The sequence below is a fragment of the Nicotiana sylvestris genome, chromosome 8 (genome assembly GCF_000393655.2).
Source record: "Nicotiana sylvestris chromosome 8, ASM39365v2, whole genome shotgun sequence".
In the NCBI taxonomy this organism is placed as follows: Eukaryota; Viridiplantae; Streptophyta; class Magnoliopsida; order Solanales; family Solanaceae; genus Nicotiana; species Nicotiana sylvestris.
Genome location: NC_091064.1, coordinates 83,861,398 through 83,885,062, shown reverse-complemented (window position 1 = coordinate 83,885,062; position 23,665 = coordinate 83,861,398). Strand labels below are relative to the sequence as shown.

The following is a 23,665-nucleotide window of genomic DNA, read 5'->3' as shown; positions in this document are numbered from 1 at the left end:
AAATCATTTTGTTGCTAGGCCTACCTCGGGCACAAAGAGGTTCCCAAATTAAGACATGCTTTACATTCCCAAGCTATGTGTTTAAATATTGCAATACTTTTTATAATCCTCACTAACTTGATTACCTTTTGTTTTTATTTCTGTTTTTATTCCCCTCTCCAAAGGTTAGTTCGTGCACTCTGGCATCATCATCTTATTTCACAAGATCCAAGGTCCCTCCACCCACTCTTCATCTTAGTCCCATTAAAAGCAAGATGGAAGATTTGAACAACATCAGGAAGGAAAACACAGTTGAACGGGTAGAGGCCACTGATGGCTAGGTTATTCGGGTTCCTAACGAGAATGTGTCACAACTTGAATAAAAACTGCTAAAATTCCAAGAAGAGCTCAATTAGGTCCGGAATCTGGCAAATCTGTCATTTTCCCACAACACATTAGATATCAACTACCCCAACACTCAAAACCCCACACCTCCTCAGAATATCCCAAAACAACAGAATCATCCCGCTCCTCACCATCACATTGCTCCACCAAAGAACCAATGCAACACCTTTCATACCTCAAACAACACTCCACTACTCATCCCAGAACCTCAAAACTCCACAAACGACCATTTCCACACCCACACACCAGGCCACCATAACACTCCTATCTACGTGGAGACCATGCCACACTCCACCCAACCTATCTCATGCACACCTGAGTCTGATTAGAAGGATCTACTTATTAGGAACTTGGTCGAGGAACTTAAGAAACTGACCAGACGGATTCAGGGCATTGAGGGAAGCAAAGAAATCGAGGGGCTGAACTCTGAGGATCTTTGCATACAGCCTGATGTCGAATTGCCCGAGGGGTACAAACCTCCTAAGTTTGAGATGTTTGATGGTACGGGTGATCCAAGGGTCCATTTGAGGACATATTGCGATAAGGTGGTTGGAGTAGGAAAGGATGAAAGGATCCGCGTGAAGCTGTTCATGAGGAGTCTGAAAGGAAATGCATTATCTTGGTACATAAGCCAAGATCCTAAGAAGTGGTCAAGCTGGGTAGGTATGGCATCTAACTTTATGGATAGATTCAGGTTTAATACAGATAATGCACCAGACGTGTTCTATATTTAGAATTTGAAGAAGAAGCCCACAGAGATATTTCGCGAGTATGCTACTCGCTGGAGGTCCGAAGCTGCTAAGGTCAGACCTGCCTTAGAAGAGGAGCAAATGAACAAGTTCTTTGTCCGGGCTCAGGACCCACAGTACTATGAACGACTGATGATGATTGAGAACCATAAGTTCTCCGACATTATCAAATTAGGTGAAAGAATCGAAGAAGGTATTAAAAGTGGTATGGTTACAAATTTCTAGGCCTTACAAGCTACAAATAAGGCTTTACAGTCCGGTGGTGTGTCCAAGAAAAGGGACGTAGGGGTCGTGATGGTTGCACAAAGGACCAAGTCTCCCCTCAAATACCAAACTTATCCAACACCTCCACTCACATTCCTGCCAACCCCAAATTACCAAGCACCCTCACCTTCATACCAAGCTCTGCCACCCACTTATCAGTCATTTCCATCTCCTACATATCAACCTACTTCACCCAAATACTCCCAATCTGCTCATGTCTACCAAACTTATAATGCTCAACCATCCCATTATCAATCACCCCCTGCATGCCAAAATTTCCCTAAACCCCGACCTAACTTTGATCGCAGACCTCCAAAACAATATACAGCCATTGATGAACCCATCGACCAGCTGTATGAGAGGATCAAAGCTGCTGGTTATGTCACCCCCATCCCTGCTGCAACCCCTGAGAATCCTTCTCAATGGGTTAACCCAAACAAGTCCTGTGCATACCACTCTGGCATGAAAGTGCATACCATCGATGAATGTCGTTCCTTGAAAGACAAGATACAATATTTGATTGATAACAAGATCATTGTGGCAAAGGAACCCGCTCCAAACGTCCGCACCAACCCTCTGCCAAACCATAAGGGTAGAGGTATCCACATGATTGAGGTAGAAGATGACTGGGATCCCGAGGGATCAATTGGGTTGATCAAAGAAGGTGATGACCCAAAGAAACGAACAATTACTCTCAATTCAATCATAGTCCAGATCCAACCGTCCGAGGACGCTGAGGTAAATATGTATGTACCTCTTGAGTTTGAAGAAACACCATATGCAAAGACACCGACACCAATTGAGGTTGAATTTGTGTCTCCGACAAATGCACCTGCACCATTTGAGGTTGCAGTCTTGCCACCCAAGGCACATGTTCTGTTCGGAGTGAGGAAAGCCGCGCCGATCCTAGTGTCGATGTCAACCATGACACCATTCTATACAAATGCCATACTTTGGGACTATACAGCCGAGGAAAGAAGGAAAGGCAAAGTCAGGATAGAAGAAACTGTCGCATCACAGGGTATGACAAGAACTGGTAGAGTCTGTACCCCTGAACATCTGGCTGAATAAAGCAAGCAGGCCTCCAATCGGCCACCCTCATTGAGACATGTCCGGACGACCTCTGGAGGAAAATACAAGCCAAGGAATATTCAGGCATCGACTAGTTAAACAAGACGCCAGCACAAATATGCATTCTCTCTTTGCTGCAAAATTCTGAAACACATAAGAATACTTTATTGAATGTGGTGAATGAAGCATACGTACCAAGTAACATCACTAGCGGGGAAGTGGCTAATATGGTAGGACAAGTTTTGGAAAGCCATAAGATCACCTTTCAAGAGGATGAGCTACCACTGAAGGGCTGGGGCACAACAAGGCACTGCACATCGCCGTGCAATGCGAAAATTATTTCATCACCAGAATCCTGATCCATTGAGGTTCTAGTCTTAAATTTGTCCGCTGGTAACACTCAAGAAGTTGGGTAAAGGGATGCATGAGATAAAAGATGGAGCAATCAATGTGAAAGCCTTCGATGGTTCTCAGAGGTCCACCATTGGCGAGATTATTCAATGCTTGCAGATGGGACCAACCTGGTTCGAAGTCGATTTCTAGGTGATAGACATACCAGCGTCTTACAACTTGCTGCTGGGACGGCCACTGATTCATGCTGTTGGGGCTGTAGCATCAATGCTGCATCAGGCAGTAAAGTTTTAATGGAATCACCAGGAAGTGATCATTCACGGTGATAGTAACAACCCTATATACAGTCGCCAGACCATTCCAGCAATCGAGGGAAGAAGGAAGCTCGGTGGAGAGACTTACCACCACATTGAACGGGTCAATGCTAAAGAGAAAGACAAATGGTGAGATAGTAAAACTGAGAGTATACTAAGTTGAAGTGAGTACGAACCTGGCAAAGGGCTCGACAACAACCTCCAAGGAATCTCTAAGCCCATAAAACTCAAGAAACATGGCACAACCTTCGGTCTAGGATATGAATACATCTGGGAAGAATTCAACAACTGGTCACCACCATGGCGCGATCCTTACTATCCACTGAAGTAGCCAATACCACATCTTGAGTAGACCTTCCAATAGGCCGACATTATTTATGGTTCAGACAAAGAAGAAGCACTTGCAGTAGTGCAGAACGTATTTTTAGAGGATAGTGATATGGACTGTTGTGTTATTCTCAAGGAGGAGGGGGACGAAGGCCCTTCCATATAGGCTGTCAGCAGAGGGACACATCTTAATAATTGGACCATCAAGACAACCAAAGCCCGACGAACCTTGGGGTAGCAAGGCTGAAACAAGAATCATTCACTATTTTTATTTACTAAATGATTTTCTTCTCGCATTTTTCAATAACATCTCCGATGTTCAAAATAATTATTTAATTTATCAAAAGAATTTTTGATTTTTTTATGAATTAATAATTATTGCTATCATTTTCTCTCCTTACTTTACCTATATAGCATTACTATTACTTATCTTGATGAACCGATGATTGTGACATGCAACGAGACAACGCAACAAATGGACATTGATTTAGAGGAAGATGACATACCTGACGAGATTGCCAAAGAAATTGAGAACTTTGAGAACAGACCTAAGCAAAACCTAGACAAGACCGAAATTGTCAACCTAGGAGATGCAGAAAACATCAAGGAAACACAAATCAGCATTCACCTACCGCCATCAGAAAAGAGAGATTACACAGAATTTATAAAGGAGTATGAGGAAATATTCGCCTGGCCGTATGATGACATGACTGGTCTGAGTATGTCTATTGTGGCTCACAAACTGTCAACAGATCCAATGTGTCCATCGGTAAAGCAAAAGCTTAAAAAGTTCAAGCCTGATGTGAGTTTAAAAATCAAAGAAGTAGTCACCAAGCAGGTCAAAGCTAAGGTTCTCAGGATAGTAGAATACCCTACATGGTTAGTCAACATTGTGCTAGTGAAGAAGAAGGATAGGAAGGTTAGAGTCTGTGTCGACTACTGAGATCTCAACCGGGCCAGTCCCAAAAATGACTTCCTTTTTCTAAATATACACCTCCTAATTGACAATTGCGCCAAGCATGAGCTACAGTCATTCATGGATTGCTTCGCTGGTTACCATCAGATCTGGATGGATGTGGAAAATGTTGAGAAAATGGCTTTCATTACGCTGTGGGGAGTTTACTGTTAAAAGATGATGCCATTCGACCTGAAGAATGTAGGGGCCACCTACATGAGGGCCATCACTACCATTTTCCATGATATGATACACAAGGAGATAGAGGTATATGTGGATGATGTTATTATCAAATCCAAGAATGCCACTGACCACATAGAAGATCTGAGGATGTTCTTCAATAGACTGCAGAGATACAACTTGAAACTAATCCCCGCAAAGTGCGCATTTGGAGTGCCTGCTGGGAAATTGCTTGGGTTTATTGTGAGCCGCCGAGGAATAGAACTGGACCTATAGAAAGTCAAAGCCATTCAAGAACTACCACTGCCAACAAGAATATCAAGAAGATATTGAGGAAAATGATAGAGAAGCATAGATAGTGGCACAAGAAGTTATCATTTGCTCTACTGGGGTATCGCACCACAGTCCACACGTCAACTCGGCCAACCCCCTGTATGCTGGTTTACGGTACAGAGGTTGTCATTCCTGCGGAGGTGGAAATTCCTTCCCTAAGGATCATACAAGAAGCTGAGCTCAACAACATAGAGTGGGTAAAAGGTCATTATGAGCAGCTAACCCTTATAGACGGAAAGAGAATGAATGCAGTCTGCCATGGCCAACTCTATCAGAATAGAATGTCCAGAGCCTTCAACAAAAGAGTCAAGCCAAGACAGTTTACACCGGGACAACTGGTGTTGAAGAAATTTTTTTCCCATTAAGATGAAGCCAAAGGGAAGTTCTCTCCCAATTGGAAGGGTCCATACATGGTTCACCGGGTTTTGATAGGAGGAGCCCTCATACTTGCATAAATGGACGGAGAAGTCTGGCCAAAGCCGATTAATTCAGATGAAGTCAAGCTTACTATGTGCAATCTCTACGTTTTCCTTATATGATGTAAATTGAACTACGCCTAACTTTATTCCCATTTAAGAGGGGATATGTAGGCAGCACTATGGGTTCGGTCACAATTCAATAAATTTTTTATTTCCCCACGCAATTGAAAACTAGGATAGAATTTTGTGGAGGACCCTCAAAATTCCGAAGTAACTTCAACCGATCACTGCACGAGCAACAGTCAAAAAGGTGAACCCATCGAACAGGGGCAGAATTTTGAGGAGGACCTTCAAAATTCCGTAGTAGGATAGGTTTTAATGTCCTGAATTGCGTCATAGTCGCCAATTCATCTAAAAGATATTTTTAATTATACATTTATGTCATACTTTTACAAAACCATACATGATTATTATTAAAATTGCTTTGTTTAGCAACGCTACCCCAATAACACAGACAGTATCACCAGATCAAAGCCGAACGAGTCAAGTAAGCTAACGGGGATACGAACTAACATTCCCCCTTACAAACTCACAATTTTTCTTTGCATGCAGGCACTGGGGTTGTGAAATCATTAAACATACTATACGCCCATGAAACAAACATTGTCCAAGAATACGAATCTCTGAACCGTTGCACTTGCCAACATTTGCTATCAGCACATGCTAGTGATGTCCCGTATGTCACAATGCTCTCAATAATCATGACGCCGCAATCTGCTATCATCTAAGAAAACTCTACTGTCATTTATTATTTTACTTCTTGCATAAGGCTACCATTCTGCCTTCCGAGACTAAACGATGTCTCCATCTGCATCTGCATTGCATAAGGCTACTATTTTGCCTTCGCAAACTAAACTATGTCTCCATCTGCATCTGCATTGCATAAGGCTACTATTCTGCGTTCCAATTTGCATAGGTTTACCATTCTACCTTTTGAGACTAAATGCTATCTCCATCCGCATCTGCATTGCATAAGGCTACCGTTCTACCTTCCAATACGAAACGTTGTTTCCATCTGCATTCTTGCATAAGGTTAATATTCTACCTTATGAGGTTAAGCTCTACCTCCGTCTGCATTCAAATCTTTGCATAAGGCTGTCATTCTGCCTTCTTAGGATAAGCTCTACCTCCAATTCTCTTCGAAACTAAGCACTATCTCAAGCACCATCTATCTCTCTTTTCTTACGAGCAAAGTTTTTCCCTTCAATTAGCAAGACTAAGCTCTGTCTTGTCTACATCATACTACTGCATCTTTCATGGGCTGAAATATCGCCAACTCATCCAAAGGTGTCATCTTTCGGAGGCACCATCTTCATAGCCCGAGAACACCATGTCATGGTCTGAGGATCTCTTTTAATCTTTTGCACTTCATTATTCAAAGCCCGAGAACTTCATTTCATGGCCTGCGAATCCTTTATCATACACTCATGGCCCAGGACATCAGGGTCTAATGACGTCATCCTCATCATCTGAAGACAACATTTGTGGACCAACAGGAATTTGCATCATGTTTAAAATTTATGCACAATATATGCTTGTATTGCTTATTTGCAGGTAAGATGGCGAGCAACGGCCATCATAACAGGAGCGATCCCGCTCCAGTTCCCGCAGCAATATCAAACCTAACCATTCCCGTAAATCGTCCACCCATCTGGCCCTAGATATTGCGCCCGTTCTTGAAATATCTTCATCGGTATACTCCTCCATTGGATCCCGAACTACATACGACCTGATTCCTGTAAAACCAGGGATATGTAGGCAGCTCAGAAGTCAGAGTGTAGCCTAAATCTCTTCAAACCATTTCGCTCGGTCAAAATTGGCCATCATATCTTTACCCGACAACTCTTTCATCTATCCCGGATAAAGAGGGGCAACTGTTGATACCCAATTTTTTCATATATATTTTTAATATGCAAAATACCTTCAAAATAGTATATATATGCATATATAAGCATGTCCAAAGGTTTTATTATTTTCCATAATTTTAAAAGGTTAAAATCAATTTATTTTCTCCCATTTTATCCATAAAATCCCTAATAATTATTTCCAAAATTATTATTTTGATAATTCATCTATTATATTTTTATATTTATGCCAAAATATGGTAAAATTAATTTTTACATATTTTTATAATTTTATTTAGTATTTTAAAGCTAAATTGCACAAAATTGCAATAATAGCCTTTTTAGATTTAATTATGTTTTATACGCATAAAATTGTATCATATATTTTTAAATTGTTAATTATGTATTATAAATCATATTAGCCCATTAAATTAGTTTTCATAAAACTATTTACTATTTTTTGTAATTTAAATAGTGCAAAAATGGCTATTTAACTTATAGCCAAATTGGCTTTCAATTATAGACCAAATCAAACCCCAAATTTCCAGCCCAATTTCAATTAAGAACCTACCCTAACCCAATTTAAATCCTACCCGACCCAGACCCCCTTTCATCCTGGACGTTGATCTCTCACAATCCGCTGCCCCTAAATCCCCTATCCTCTCCAACTCTCTCTAAAATCTAAAGCTAACCCTAGCCGCCGCCACCCAAACTAACCCTAATCCCTTCAATCCCCACTCAATCGATGGACTCCCATGGATGTTTGAGACGCATACTTGTCTCCTACGTCTCCTGGTTGCATGTTTCATGATTTTGTTGAAACATCTCGAAGAGATCTAGTCCAAATCTCGTTCAACTTCTACCCATGGTCTTCTATGATACTTTCCGACTATCCGCGGTGGTTCGAGTAAGGTCCATAGCTTTTCTGGCTGAAACCGGTAACGATCTAATGTTTTTCATCCTCTTTGGGTTCTTTGAAACCCTAGGTCTTGAGATTTTTTTTTACTTTTCTTTAGATCTGTCTCCGATCTAGGTGTATCTATGGGTTTTATCCGATCTTTTCTTCGTCTCTATTATTTTTTGAAAAAACCTAGCTATAAACCCTCTGATCTTTTTAGATCTGTAATGGATCTATGGGTTTCTTAAGGTTTTCACTTGTTTTCCTCAAGATGTTTCTCCAGTTTCAAACGGTTTCTTCATTTTCCAAACTAGGGTTTCAAAACCCTTTTTGCAAAAATGATTTCTTTTTTATTTTAGCAATTACTTTGATTTTTCAGCGTGTTTAAACATTACCTGAGTCTTTCCTTTTGCTCGATTTATTTTTTTTGTCAAGAAACCATAATACTTCTGGGTTCGATCTGAAGTTTGAATTTGTTTGCGGTGTGTTTGCATGACTATCATAAACATTTTGGGCTTTATGTGTGTTCTATATGCTCTTGTGCTTCCTGTTTTAATTTGTTCTTAAGGTTTCTTTGATTTTGTCCAAACCCGTGTTATTTATGGGTCTGACCATTTCTTTTATTGATCGCTCACATAATTTATGGTGATTCTGTATAATCTCCTTAAACCTACATCTTTGATTTTGTGTAATTCTGTACAGATTTTCTCGAAATTGCTTCCTAACTTTTGTGATACTTTCCTTGGTTAGTACTGATTCACTGTGATTTTCAATCTCCTCCGTGATTCTTTGAACGAATTTTCAGAATCAAATTTTACTCTGCCTTGTTTATGTGCACAAGTATGTTGAAACTATTTTGTACTAAGCCCTAATTACATGTTGCATGCTTTTGATATTCCTATTATGGTAAAATCAGTCTTACAAGCAACTTTTTCCTTATTTGATACAACTTGTACCCGTTTGAACTATGGCTCCTTAATTGAAGGAAGTCCGGGTCTTTAATTGATTCTGATTTGTATTATCTCTATAATTATGCTAAGTCAGTACTTATTACTTTATTTTCCTGTCTGTTTTCAAAAACTATAAATATTCTACCCTCTCTTTATCATAACACACGAACACTTAGTTCAGAACACACACATACACAATCAAACTCACTTTTCTTTCCCTACTACTTGTGCTACTGCTTGTCTAGCCGGCTAAAAGTCAAGGCAAGACTGGGGAATTATACCTGCTTTACTTTTCTACACTTTGCTTCCTTAACTGGTATGTCCTAGTTTAATTTTAAAGCCTCAACAACAACATGCTCCTCTTATTGTTTCAGTTTCTCTCATTTCTGGTCTACTTCAACTTGTGGTTTTGTTGTGTAACCTGTAATTGAATTACATTACTAACAATCTATTATGTCTCCCCTTCCCTTTAGATTAATGCATTCCCTTCTGCGTGTTTCAAAGCATGCCTTGTCAATCACTTACTGTGTACTTACCATCTCATGGATCCCAAACCCTATCCCTTCTATGTGTTTATGCACTTTCTCATTGGTTTGTGATTATGCCAGTATCAACTATTGCTGAGCATGTCCAAACCAGTCCTAAGACCCTTGCTGGGGTTATGTGTTTACAGTCAAATGTTTGTGTATCCCCAAATCCCTTGATCCCCTATGTGACTACTAATTCTGTGTGTGATCCCATCTTAAGGTGTTTGAGTTTTGTTTACTACTACAACTACTTTCAATCATCTCTGTTACTGATTGCTTTCAAAAAATGGACTTGTCAGTCTAGTTTTAAACAAACTCCTTTCAAACATGTGTTCTGAACTTTCACTATACTCTTAAAACACTAGGTTCTGCCCCTTTTGTGTGAGACTTGCTTTGGGACCCTTGAGCTCCCTGTAAACTTGGACACGTGAAAACTGACCCTTCTACACTACACTTAATTTGTCTTGGTTATACAATCCGGGTGTGAGCACTGCCCAAAATCCCTTGAGGTCCTTAGGGAACTCTGACACACCCGTATATGAGAAAGGCTATGGAACAATATGGGCACTTGAGGTGGTTTATTACATAACTCAGAGAGGAAGTCCTAAGCAGACTTCCTATAGTGTAACTTCTTATTTTCATTTCTATTTATGTAATTCACTCACATGGTCTGTAATAATTTGTAAACAAGTATTGGGGTGGCTAGTGAAAAGGGATGGGATAAATATGAATGATATAGTTGTTAAAGGTAGAAAACAAGTTATTAGGTTTATGTTCCTAATTGCGCAATAGAAACCATGGTTAGGATTCATACATGCATTCGAAATCATGCCCCTTAGGTCTCATGTTTACTGTTTCAGCATGTGTACCCTTGCAAATCATGTGCTAGTAATTAGCACTTTACTATTATCTGCAATCCTGCCATATGCATTTAGAAATCCTGCTTTTTTAGGAAATTCTGCAATCCTGCCATATGCATTTAGAAATCGTGCTCTAGGATTTCTGCATCATGAGTTTTATACATACATCTTAGATAACATGTTCTAGGATCTTATTTGCATTTGCATTCACACTTAGTGTAAATTGAGGATTATAAAAGAGGTAAAACTAGCTTCTCACTTGATTATCCCGTTCAAAATAACTGGTAATAATCTGTACATTCGTATCAACTAGAACAACATGCTCTTATGGTAAAAAATAATTTCTAAGCTGGCTTTTAATAATTCTGAATAACTACTGCATATTGCTTTAGACCTAGGCAAGCCTTAGGTAATGAACTTTAAATAAAACTGGTACTGCCTTTGTTTAATTGTCAACTGTTAAAATCAGTATGCAAACCTGATTCAGACTTCTTTTGTGAGTCATGTACTAAATCTGGTTCTGTTGTTATCACTTAGATACCATGCTTTAGAATTCAAATATGGACCTTAATTGGGTATGTGTCATGTTGTCGATGTGCATTATTTGTGGAGGCATATCTGAGCCTTTTAATTGTTTTCAGTGTTTTCCCCTTTAAATCCAGTCCTATATATTTTGTATGTCGCCTTAGTATTTTGCCTTTAAACCTGAGGGTTTGCCTAGAACCTCCTTAGAGGATAGGAGTCCTAAATTCCTCCGGGACTAATAGGAAGGGACGGGTAATAGCATGCAATAAGGGTCGAGACCAATCTTCGCTTTAATTACCTTCACGGGGCAGGAAAGGGTAGATATGGATATGACAACCGGTACGCTAATACCACGTGTAGCCCCTCTTTTGAGGAGTGTCATACCGGGTATTGCATAGATGTGATCCATATTATAAACAAACCTAGGACACCCCCTTTACATTCATAAGCATGCTATAGAATGTATTCTTTTAAAATTTCGCCTTTCGCTAATTGTTTTTTTCAAACACTCGTGTATTTAAACTCAAATCCCCTACTATTTGAGCCCTACTTGTCTACTTGCTAATTGCACAAATTAACAAAAATTTTCTGGCCGGAAACCACACTAGTAGATCCTGGCTGGTGCCTAACACCTTCCCATTAGGATAATTTCAAGCCGTTACCCTATCTCTGGTTACCAAAACATAGTTATAAATGAAATCTATAGGTGCCTTAACGCACCTTAAAATCGTTAGGTGGCGACTCTCCAAAATTGCAAAAACCCCTTCCCAAAAGGAAAGAGTTGTTCCAACAATAATGTCATAAACTCGATTCAGCGGAAGGAAAAAGGGGGCACGACAGGGATATCTTTATGCTCTTACCAAAGCAAACTTGTTTGTGAATTAGTCTTTAAGCATGCCTTTATTATTTTGTTAATACTTGCACACCCCTTTCACTTCCCATTCTATCTGAATTTATTTGCCTATCTTCATTCATTCATGATTTCCCTTCCATGTTTTATCACTTTTTACTATGAAAACTGACTTGTCTCCTTGTTTTTCTTTCTTAAATGTCTTTAAAATTATTAAATACCGCATTTTATCATTATTCATCATGCAAATATTTGACGACATGTTATTTTCTTTTGCATAACTACATGATCAACATCATATTCCACTCGTGCGTACTAATACTATAGCGACGCTTGATGAGTGTCTGTATACAGCGAAATCGGAGGGTCCAATTTCTCGTCACTAAGGCATTTCGGAGGATCATCTTGAGACCTCGGGGATGCGAGGTTGTGGTTGATCTCCCTCCCTCGATATTCGTTGATGCACGGCCTAACGAAAATGTTTGTCGCGGTCATGATGGGACTGGAGAGCTTCCTAGGCATGCAGCTAATACTGGCAGAGCTTGGTGTCATCTAGTTGTCCCATCCCCCTACTTTTGTAATTAATGCTTTTATAATATGTTGAAGTTCCTCTCCTATATAAAGGGGGTCCTTGACACTTTGTAAGGGTTCGGTCATTGCTCCAATTGCTCCACACGAAATATACAAGAACATTCTATTTGCTCCCTGACATATTCTCTTGATATTATTTCTTTCATTTGTTGTTTTAATACTTGTTCTTCATTTATTGCTTATCATTGGCAATAAAGAGCCTCCGTCAATCTTATTATAACTGTTACTCGCATAGCAAATGTCTTCGATAACTCGTAATCGTGCACTAGGAATCAACCTCGAGCCCTCGAATCGACAGGCTCGAGGCCCCGATAATTGGCCCGTCGGTTTGGCTATCACTTCACTCCTTTCTTTTATCTCGTTTCTAAACGTCACACACAACATCAACTGCTTAACAAACTAGCATAAAAATAGATCACGTATTTTTTGAGTCCCATCAACAAATTTAATTGTTATTACCACTTTCACGGTAAATTGTTTGGCGACCACCGTGGGGCTAAAAATAATAGTGATTATTTTCTTGCTGGTTTTACTACATAACACAAGTTATCTTTCACACTGTTTCTAGTCCAAGATTTTCGATTTCAGGTCAAAATGCCCAACTCGGTAAATGGAGATGAAAACAAAAATCTTGAGGACCGTTGGGAAAAAGGTGTGGCTATTCCAGGTGTTGTTGTGCCAACACAAAACCCTGGGAATAAACCGGAGCCAATCCACGTGGATGCGATTTCATGCGACGCCCAGTGCATCAACATAATCTCCCACACTGACAAGAGCATGTAGCGACGGGATCAACAAAAAGCACGGGAAACCCCAACTAGGGAAGAACATGAGGTTAGCCTTCATTTTATTTTTGAAATGTTACAGGAACAATAGCTAGATATCGCTCGGCTGCAAAGTCACCAGAAAACTCCTAGCACGGTAGCACCAGAGACAGCTCCCCCAACCGAACAGGTACTCGAGAGATCGAGTAACATCGGGTCGATAGGCGACCCTGCCATCGTAAAGATGCTCGAGGACCTCACCAAAAGGATCGAATCGGGTGAGAAATTGATAGAAGCCAACGACAAAAAGGTCAAAACCTAAAACTCTAGGTTCGACCGAATTTCGAGTGTGCCCCTGGTCCTGAAAGGTGTGGATTCAGAGAAGTTCATACAAAGGCCGTTCCCCGAGGAAGCAGCCCCAAAGTAGCCATAAAAGTAGCAACGAGGAAATGTGACGTGTTCAAGATCAAGCAGAGGGATAATGACATGTTGCAAGAGTTCGTTTCTCACTTCCAAACAAAACGAAAGGAATTACCACCGGTCTTTGACGACTGGGTGGTGTAGCCCTTCCCTGTTTTATCACTTTTAACTATGAAAACTGACTTGTCTCCTTGTTTTTGTTTTCTTAAATGTCTTTAGAATTATTAAATACCGCATTTTATCATTATTCATCATGCAAATACTTGAGAACATGTTATTTTCTTTTGCATAACTGCATGATCAACATCATATTCCACTCGTGCGTACTAATACTATAGCGGCGCTTGATGAGTGTCTGTATACGGCGAACTCGGAGGGTCCAATTTCTCGTCACTAAGGCATTTCGGGGCATCATCTCGAGACCTCTGGGCAACAAGGCTGTGGTTGATCTCCCTCCCTCGAGATTCATTGACGCCTGACCTAATGACAATGTTGGCCGCGGTCATGGTGGGACTGGAGAGCTCCCTAGGCATGCAGCTAATATTAGCAGAGCTTGGTGTCATCTAGTTCTATATTCCTCCAACTTTTGTAATTAATGCTTTTATAATATGTTGAATTTCCCCTCCTATATAAAGGGGGTCCTTGACACTTTGTAAGGGTTCGGTCATTGCTCCACACAAAATATACAAGAACATTATATTTGCTCTCTAACATATTCTCTAGATATTATTGCTTCCATTTGTTGTTTTCATACTTATTCTTCATTTGTTGCTTATCATTGGCCATAAAGAGCCTCTGTCAATCTTATTATAACTGTTAGTTGCATAGCAACTGTCTTCGATAGCTCGTAATGGATCCCCTAGAATCGACCTCGAGGCCCCGAATCGACAGGCTCATGTCCCCGATAATTGGCCCGTCGGTTTGGCTATCGCTTCACTCCTTTCTTTTATCTCGTTTCTAAACGTCAAATACAGAATCAACTGCTTAACGAACTAGCATAAAAATAGATCACGTTTTCTTAGAGTCCCATCAACAAATTTAATTGTTATTACCATTTTCACGGTAAACAATGTCCACGCTCTTCTAAGATCACCCTTTAAATTTGGAAAGGCTTATTTGCGGTAAAAGTAGTAAATTAGTGGTGCAGTTGACGGTTCTATACCTTTCCCTCTCAAGTTGTCCACTTGAGGGTATCGGTCTAGACTTCTATAGAAACCTCACTCTGATAATAACTGTACATGCATCATGATCAAACCTAGCATGGGTTAATATGTTGTCTACATAATTACCCTATAAGAAAACCTTGTCAAAAGTCCACTAGGATTTCCATAATCCCAACGGGCGCAACTACGATATGTGCATTAGTTGGAGAGATAAATGCCGACATGCTAATCATCAATGTGTAAGTAGTTGAATCTGGAGGGTGAAAGGGTCTAACTCTGTTTATTTTTGAAGAAAACGAGGAACGAAGTTCCCAGATTCGGCATGGTCCGAAGTATACCACCGTTATTGTTAGATTGGTGGGAAAACCTTTTGCCAAGCGACAAAAATCACGTGAAAAGGATTCTTGAAAACTTACCTTCCTTATTGGTCATCCAACCAAACAACATGCTAATTGAGGCTGCTACTATATTCTGGGATGGAGAAAGAGTTGTATTCCATTTTGGCAATATAGAAATTACTCCTCTTTTGGAGGAAATCAGAGAATTCACTTGATTACCATGGGATAGTCCTGGTTTACTAGTACCAAAAAACCGCACTACTAGGGGGTTTATGAAAATGATGGGTCTGAGAAAGAATGATGACTTGGAGTGCCTAAAGAAGTCCTACATACCCTTCGACTTCCTCAATGAATGATATTGGCACAAAAAATCTTACCGTATCTTTCATGATGAATTCTCCATCACTTCCCTAGGTTGGACTCATCGTAGGGTTTTTGTATTCATCGCCTGCTTTCTAGTTATGATAGTGTTTCCAAGACAAGGGGACATAATTCACACCAGGTTGGCCATGGTAACCAAAGCTTTAATGGAGGGAATTGAGGGACAAACCTATACTATTGTTCCAATGATTGTTGCAAGCATATACCAAGTTGTGGATCATTGCAAGAAAAGGTTCAAACATTTTGAGGGTTGTAACTTACTACTGTAGATTTGGTATATAGAACATCATCAGAGGGGCCAATACCGCTAAGAGTTTCCACGAAGACCATGGAACGATAACATAGCTTTCCACCATCATAAAATAATGACCTTCATCCCAGACAGATTTGCAAAGCCAGAGAATGCTATAGAATAGGCACAGTTTTTCAGCAATTTGACCGAGGACCAGGTTTACTGGATGTTCGAGTGGTTCCCTACTAATGAATTCATCATCAAATCCACGGATGTTCCGTATTTGGTATTGATTGGGTTAAGGGGAATACATCCCTATGTTCCTATCAGGGCCATGAGACAAGCTGGTAGAAAACAAGTCATACCACGAGTCTCCAAAATGAGTCATTACAGAGAAGATTTTTTGGATGATGCCATTCCATACAAATGTGAGGCCCAACACATGTGGCATTTGAAGATTATCATGGAAAAGGATACCATCAAGCCAGATCGATATCACGCAGGTCAATTGTACTTCTATCTATCATGGTTAGAAGATAACATAGCAGGAATAGTCGAGCTAGGGATTGGTGAAGGAAACAAAGTCATAGATGAGGTTGTTGAAGCACAAGTGAAGTCTGGAAGGCTACGTAAAAGAGTCCTTGAGTATGAATCCAGGCATATGGAACAACACAAGTTAGACATGGAGTCAATTAACAAGTGGAGGGAAATAGCAACAGGGTCGATAGAAAGGTTGGAATATTTGGAGCAGGGTCTAATGGAACTGGAAGGGAAGATGAGGAAAAGGGTTGTAGACTATCAGAATGTAGAAGGCAACGAGGGAGGACACCTAGCAAGGGGATACCTGTTGCTGAACATACACGACCTGTGGAATCTAATTGACGGAGCTAAGAAGGTCAAATATGAGGAAGAACCCTCTTGGACCAAGTAGATTAGGTTTATTTGTGTTGTGTCATTTTGGAATTCGAATGTAATAAGGCATATGCCATTAGTAAATCATTTAGTTATTGTCGTTTTTAGGATTGTATTATTTATTACATTAATGAAATGAGGCATTTATCGGCATTAAATCTCTCCAAATCTACTTGTCGCTAGGCTTACCTCGGGCACAACGAGGTTCCCCAAATTAGGACGCAGATTTACATCCCCGCAATACGAGTTTAAATATTGTAAATGCGTTTCAGAATCCTTAATGACTTGTTTACCTTTTTGCACTGTTCTTTATTTTGATTATTCCCATCCCTTAAGATTGGTTCGCACATACTGGTATCGTCAGCATATCACACCAGATCTAGAGGCCCATCACCTCCTCCTCCTCCAAGTAATCTGAAAGGCAAGGGAGAAGATAAGATGGATGATATGAGTGGTATCAGGAAAGAAAATGTTGCGCACATGGAAAATGTTGAAACTTCATACGGTCGGAGTACTCCGGCACAGAATGATTTGGTCATACGGGTGGAATAGAAAATACTAGAATTGCAAGGGGAACTTGAGTAGGTTTGCAACTTGGGATACCTCTCCCTCACCCTAAACGTCCCAGATCTTAACCAGCAAATTGCCCAAAACCCATCACCTCCTCTGCACATCATAGTACAGTTTATTCATCGCCATAGTCTTAATAGATGGGGATTCAAGCCTCAACATTTGTCCATTGACTACTCTAAAAAGGCTAGGTAAAGATTTCCATGACAAACGACTAGGGAGTATGACTGCGAAAGCATTTGATGGGTCTCAAATGGCCACGATTGGTGAAATCAACCTTTGTTTACAATTGGGCTCGACTTGGTTTGATGTTGAGTTTTAAGTATTAGACATATCTGCTACGTACAATCTTTTACTGGGACGACTTTGGATACATGCTGCTGGAGCTGTGGCTTCTACGGTACACCAGGTCGTGAACTTCTAATGGAACCATCATGAGGTAATCATTCACGGAGACGGAAGTAATTCCATTTACACCAGTCAAACTGTCCCGGTTGTTGAGAATAGAAGAAAGTCGGGTGGAGAAACTTATCACCGCATCGAGTGTCACAATGCAATTGAGAAAGATAAATGGTGGAGCAACAAAATTAAAAGCATACTAGCATGGTTAGGGTATGAACCCGGCAAAGGGCTTGGGAAGAAACTCTAGGGCATTACCAAATCGATACAGTTGAAACGTCATGGTACAATTTTTGTGCTCGGATATCAGTATGCATGGAAAGAATATGATGATTGGTCTACCCTATGGTGTGGTTCCTATTACCCTCTAGAGCAGCCAGTGACGCATCTGAGTTAGACCTTTCACCAGGCCGACACAATATGGGGATCTGAAGAGGAGGAAGTTTTGGCTGGGCTAAGGAACCTGTTTCTAGAAGACAAAGATATGGATTGCAATGTGATAGTTGAAGAGGAGGAGGAAGAAGGCCTTACCATTCAGACGGTGGAGAGGGGAGCATTTCTCAAGAATTGGACCGCCACGCCATCAAGGTCTAGACGAGTCCCGGAGTAGCATGGCTACTAATGCTATTTGAAAGAAAAAAACAAGTCTTTTAGAGCATTTAGTTGTTAAAATATATTCCTTTCAGTATTTTGTTTTGAAAAACATTGTTATGAAGTTATTCAGACGATATTTTGTTTAACATTTCAGCATTTATCAAATAATTTGTTGTTTTATTCTCGTTATCATTCATATCTTTCTTCTACAACATTACTATTTCTTACCCTAACAAACCAACGACTGTGACATGTAATGAGACAACGCAACCTAAGGATAGTGACTTGAAAGAAGAGGATGAGATACCTGAGGAATTTGTCAAAGAAATTGAGAATTTTGAGGACAAACCTAAGTCCAACCTGGACGAAACCGTGTCAATCAATTTGGGAGATTCTGAAACCATCAAAGAGACTCGCATAAGTATTCACCTGTTACCATCAGAAAAGAAAGAATACACTTATTTCATGAAAGAATATGAGGATATTTTTGCATGGTCATATGATGACATGAGCGGCCTTAGCACATCCATAGTAGCTCATAAGTTGCCTACCAATCCAATGTGTCTGCCTGTGAAGCAGAAACTAAGAAAGTTCAAATCAGACATGAGCCTAAAAATCATGGAAGAAGTCACTAAGAATATTAAATCCAAAGTCCTCAAGGTTGTTGAGTACCCAACCTGGTTAGCCAACATTGTACCGGTTCTGAAGAAACATGGGAAAGTCAGGGTCTGTGTCGACTATCCGGATTTAAACAAAGCAAGTCCCAAGGACGATTTCCCAGTGCCAAATATACTCATTCTGATCGACAATTGTGCCAAGCATGAACTCCAATCCTTTGTAGGTTGCTTCGTGGGTTATTATTAGATTTGGATGGATGAAGACGACGCAGAGAAAACAGCTTTCATTACACCATGGGGGTGTACTGCTACAAAATGATGCCATTCGGTCTGAAAAATGCTGGGGCCACCTATATGAGGGCCATGATGAGCATCTTCCATGATATGATACAAAAAGAAAAATAGGTATGTTTTGATGATGTCATCATCAAATCCAAGAGGGCCACAATTCACATAGCAAACCTTAGGAAGTTCTTTGACAGGCTACAGAAGTACAATTTAAAATAGAACCCTGCAAAATGTGCATTCGGGTTTCTTGCAGGAAAATTGTTGGGATTCATCGTCAGCCGCTGAGGAATCGAGTTGGACGTATCAAAATTTAAAGCTATCCAAGAGTTACAACCACCAAAGAGCAAGAAGGACGTGATGAGATTCCTGTGATGCCTCAATTACATCAGCCTCTTCATAGGACAGCCCACAGTAATATGTGAACCCATATTCAAAATGTTCAAGAAGGATGCTCAAACCAGTTGGACTGAAGATTGTGAAAGGGCTTTTAACAAAATTAAATAATATCTGTCCACGCCACCAGTCCTAGTCCCGCCAGAACCTGAGAGACCTTTGCTACTCTATTTGTCCGTACTAGATGGGGCTTTCGGTAGTGTTCTGGGACAATATTACGAGCCAAGAAGAAAGGAACAAGCCATATATTACTTGAGTAAAAAGTTCACACCTTATGAAGCACGGTATTCTCTGCCAGAACGCACTTGCTATGCTTTGACATGGATAGCTCAGAAATTGAGGCATTACTTCTGTGCCCATACTACATACCTCATATCAAGGATGGATCCTCTAAAGTACATCTTTCAGAAGCCTATGCCCACCGAGAAGTTAGCCAAGTGGCAAATATTGTTGAGTGAGCTCGATATCATCTGTGTAACTTAGAAGGCAGTCAAAGGAAAGCGTTGGCAGACCATCTTACTGAAAATCCTGTAGTAGGATAGTACGAACCACTAAAAATGTATTTTCCTGACAAAGAAGTGTCATTAGTAGGAGAGGACATTTCTGAAGCCTACGATAGTTGGAGAATGTTTTTCGACGGAGCCGCAAACTTCAAAGTAGTGAGTATTGGAGCGGTCTGGGTGTCAAAAATAGGTCAACATTATCCGGTACTGCAAATCTTAGGTTCTCATGTGCCAACAATATGACAGAATATGAGACTTGCATCAGGGGACTCAATTTGGCCATCGACATGAATATACTAGAGTTGCTGGTAATTGGTGATTCGGATCTTCTGGTACCTCAAGTTCAAGGAGAATGGGCTATGAAAAAAACTAAGATACTCAGAAACGCACACTGCGTAGGCTGTCCAATCATTTCTTCCAAAGCGGAGGAATTCTGTATATGAGAACACTTGATCTAGGACTATTAAGGTGTGTTGACACCAATGAATCTTCTAAATTGCTCGAGGAAATACACGCTGGAACATGCGGGCCACATATGAACGGTTTTGTACTAGCCAAAAAATACTCAGAGCTGGATATTTTTGGATGACTATGGAAACAGATTGCATCTGGCATGTCCAGAAATACCACCAATGCTAGATACATGCAGATATGATACGAGTGCTACCTAACGAACTCAATGCGACAAGTGCACCTTGGCGTTTTGGTGCTTGGGTAATGGATGTCATTGGTCCAATCGAACCCACTTCTTCAAATGGGCCCAGGTTCATTTTAGTGGCCATCGATTACTTCACACAATAGGTAGAGGCTGCATCTTACAAAGTTGTAACCAAGAAAGTCGTCACAGATTTTGTCAGGGATCGTATTGTTTGTTTGATTCGGGGTTTCCAAGTCTATCATCAATGACAATGCCGCAAATCTCAACAGTGATCTGATCAAAGCCATGTGTTAAACATTCAAAATCAAGCACAAAAATTCCAATGCATATAGGCCTCAAATTAACGGAGTCGTGAAAGCTGGCAACATGAACATCAAAAATATACTAAGTAAAATGGTAGAAAATCACAAGCAATGGAATGAGAAGTTACCATTTGCCTTATTGGGATATCGTACCAGAGTTCGCACATCAACTAGGGAAACTCCCTATTTGCTAGTTTACAGTACCGAAACTATCATTCCCGCCGAGGTAGAAATTCCTTCCTTAAGGATCATACAAGAAGTTGAACTCAGTGATACAGAATGGATAAGAAGCCTCTATGAGCAACTATCTCTCATAGATGGAAAAAGGATGAATGTAGTGTGTCATGGTCACTTTTATCAAAAGAGAATGTTCAAGGCTTTCAACAAAAGGGTCAAACCAAGACAATTCACACCGGGGCAACTAGTGTTGAAGCGAATCTTCCCACATCAAGATGAAGCAAAAGAAAAGTTTTCACCCAATTGGCAAGTGCCCTATATGGTTCACATGGTCAAGAGATACTATGTTTAGATTGTTTACATTTCTTCATCTGATGTAACTGAACTACGCTTGACCTGATTCCCGTTTAAGAGGGGATACGTAGGCAGCCCTGTGGATTCGGTCACATCTTAATAAAATCTTCATTTTCCACAACGAGAAACTGGGGCAGAATTTTGAGGAGGACCCTCAAAATTTCGGAGCAAGTCCAGCCGACGTCATCATGTGTAAGATAGTCAGAAAATCGGTAAAGCAACTATGGCAGAATTTTGAGAAGGATTCTCAAAATTCCGGAGCAGGTCCAACAAACTTCGTTACATGCAGAACGACCGAAGGATCATTTACTGAACTGGGGCAGAATTTTTAGGAGGTCCCTCAAAATTCTATAGCAAAGAAAGCCGTAATGTCCATAAAGTGTCACAATCATTAGTTCATCTAATTTACTTGATATTATATACCACTATGTTTCCTAAAATAACTCTATTTCATCAACTAAATGCATATTTTTCAAAAACGCTATTTCTATGGTAGCCATGTGTTACCTAGGGCAACACAAATAGTATTTCTAGAGCAAAGGAAAGCAAAACAAGCAGACAAAGGCATGAACAAACCTCCACTGCAAAACTCACAATTTTTCTTTGGATGGAGGAACGAGGAATAACCACAACTACATGCGCCTTAAAATCATTAACTTCATAACAACCGGACCGCCGAGCGCAAATACATCTCCAGCTAAGAAATATTCAGCTCCTATTTACTATTTGTCCATTGCATGAGACTAAGAATTGTCTCCTCCTTTTGCATGAGGCTAAGCCCTGCCTCCCTATTTGCATAAGGCTAAGCATTGCCTTCTCTTTGCATGAGACTAAGCCCTGTCTCAAATCTTGCATTAGGCTAAGCCCTACCTCCCCATTTGCATAGGTCTAAGCATTACCTTCTCTTTGCATGAGACTAAGCTCTGTCTTAAATCTTGCATGAGGCTAAGCCCTACCTCCCTATTTTCATGAGGCTAAGCATTGTCTTCTCTTTGCATGAGACTAAGCCCTGTCTTAAATCTTGCATGAGGCTAAGCCCTGCCTTCATATTTGCATAAGCCTAAGCATTGCCTTCTCTTTGCATGAGGCTAAGCCCTGCCTCCTCAATCACATAAGGCTAAGCCCTTGTTTACCGTGAAAATGGTAATAATAATTAAATTTAATTTAGTGGTTCTAAAAATACGTGATCTATTTTTATACTAGTTGTTAGCTAGTTGATGCTACGTGAAAGATTTAGAAACAAGATAAGAGCTTAAAAACGTGATGATAACCAAACCGAATCGGTGTTGATCGGGGCCTCGAGCTTGCCTATTTGAGGGCCTCGGGGTCGAGTCTGATGCTCGGTTGTGAGCTATTGAGGGTGTTCGATGGAGACTTTGTGGCATCGATTGTACAAGTTCGTGAAGAGGGCTGGACGAGTGGAATGAGGGAAAGCGGCTCGATCGACAAAAAAATAGTTACAAATAAATCAATGACGACTCTTTATGGCCAATAATAAGCAATAAGTGATGGACAATGAATGAAAGCAATGAATATAAGCAATAAATGGAATAATGAAATAGAGAGTAGAGAGAACATTCTAGTATATTTAGTATGGAGCAACAAATGTTTACAAAATGATAAGGATCCCCTTTATATAAGATTGGGAATCCCAAAATAGTACAAATGCATTAATTGCATAGATATGGGGCTGGTACAGCTATTAAATGCCTTGATTCGCCTTTTGGGCTAGTACACTAGACTTGACCTGCCATATGCACGTGCCTTGGGAACTCCACCTTGATCCGCCGACACTGGTAATTCACAATATTTGGGGACCGGTCATTAATTATACTATCTCGAAGTTGAACTGTCTTGAAGTCGAACTGTCTCGAAGTCGACCATTGAGAATTCTCAAAGTTGATCACTGGAAGCCCTTGAGATTCCTTGATGCCCGTGCAATCGAGCCATCGATTTCCACCATATATAGATAGTCCTCCGTTTCCGAGAACAAAGTGATAGGAAATGATTTTGACCTCCTACTCCATAAGCATCATCGCAATGACGTCAAACCATCAGAGCATTAAATGTCATACTTGAAAAAGCAACGCATGGGTCGCCGTCAAATACATCTATTGAAAAGCCCATGAACCGCTATTGGTTCATCCT

At 40.4% G+C, this 23,665-nt stretch overlaps 1 protein-coding gene across 1 annotated transcript; it reads left to right on the top strand.

Moving 5' to 3' along the window:
- Nucleotides 1-21,077: 21,077 nt before the first annotated feature.
- LOC138875308 (uncharacterized) lies at nt 21,078-21,515 on the top strand. The gene has a single exon (XM_070154131.1). It carries the CDS (start codon nt 21,078-21,080, stop codon nt 21,513-21,515), a length of 438 nt encoding a protein of 145 aa, XP_070010232.1.
- Nucleotides 21,516-23,665: the final 2,150 nt, after the last annotated feature.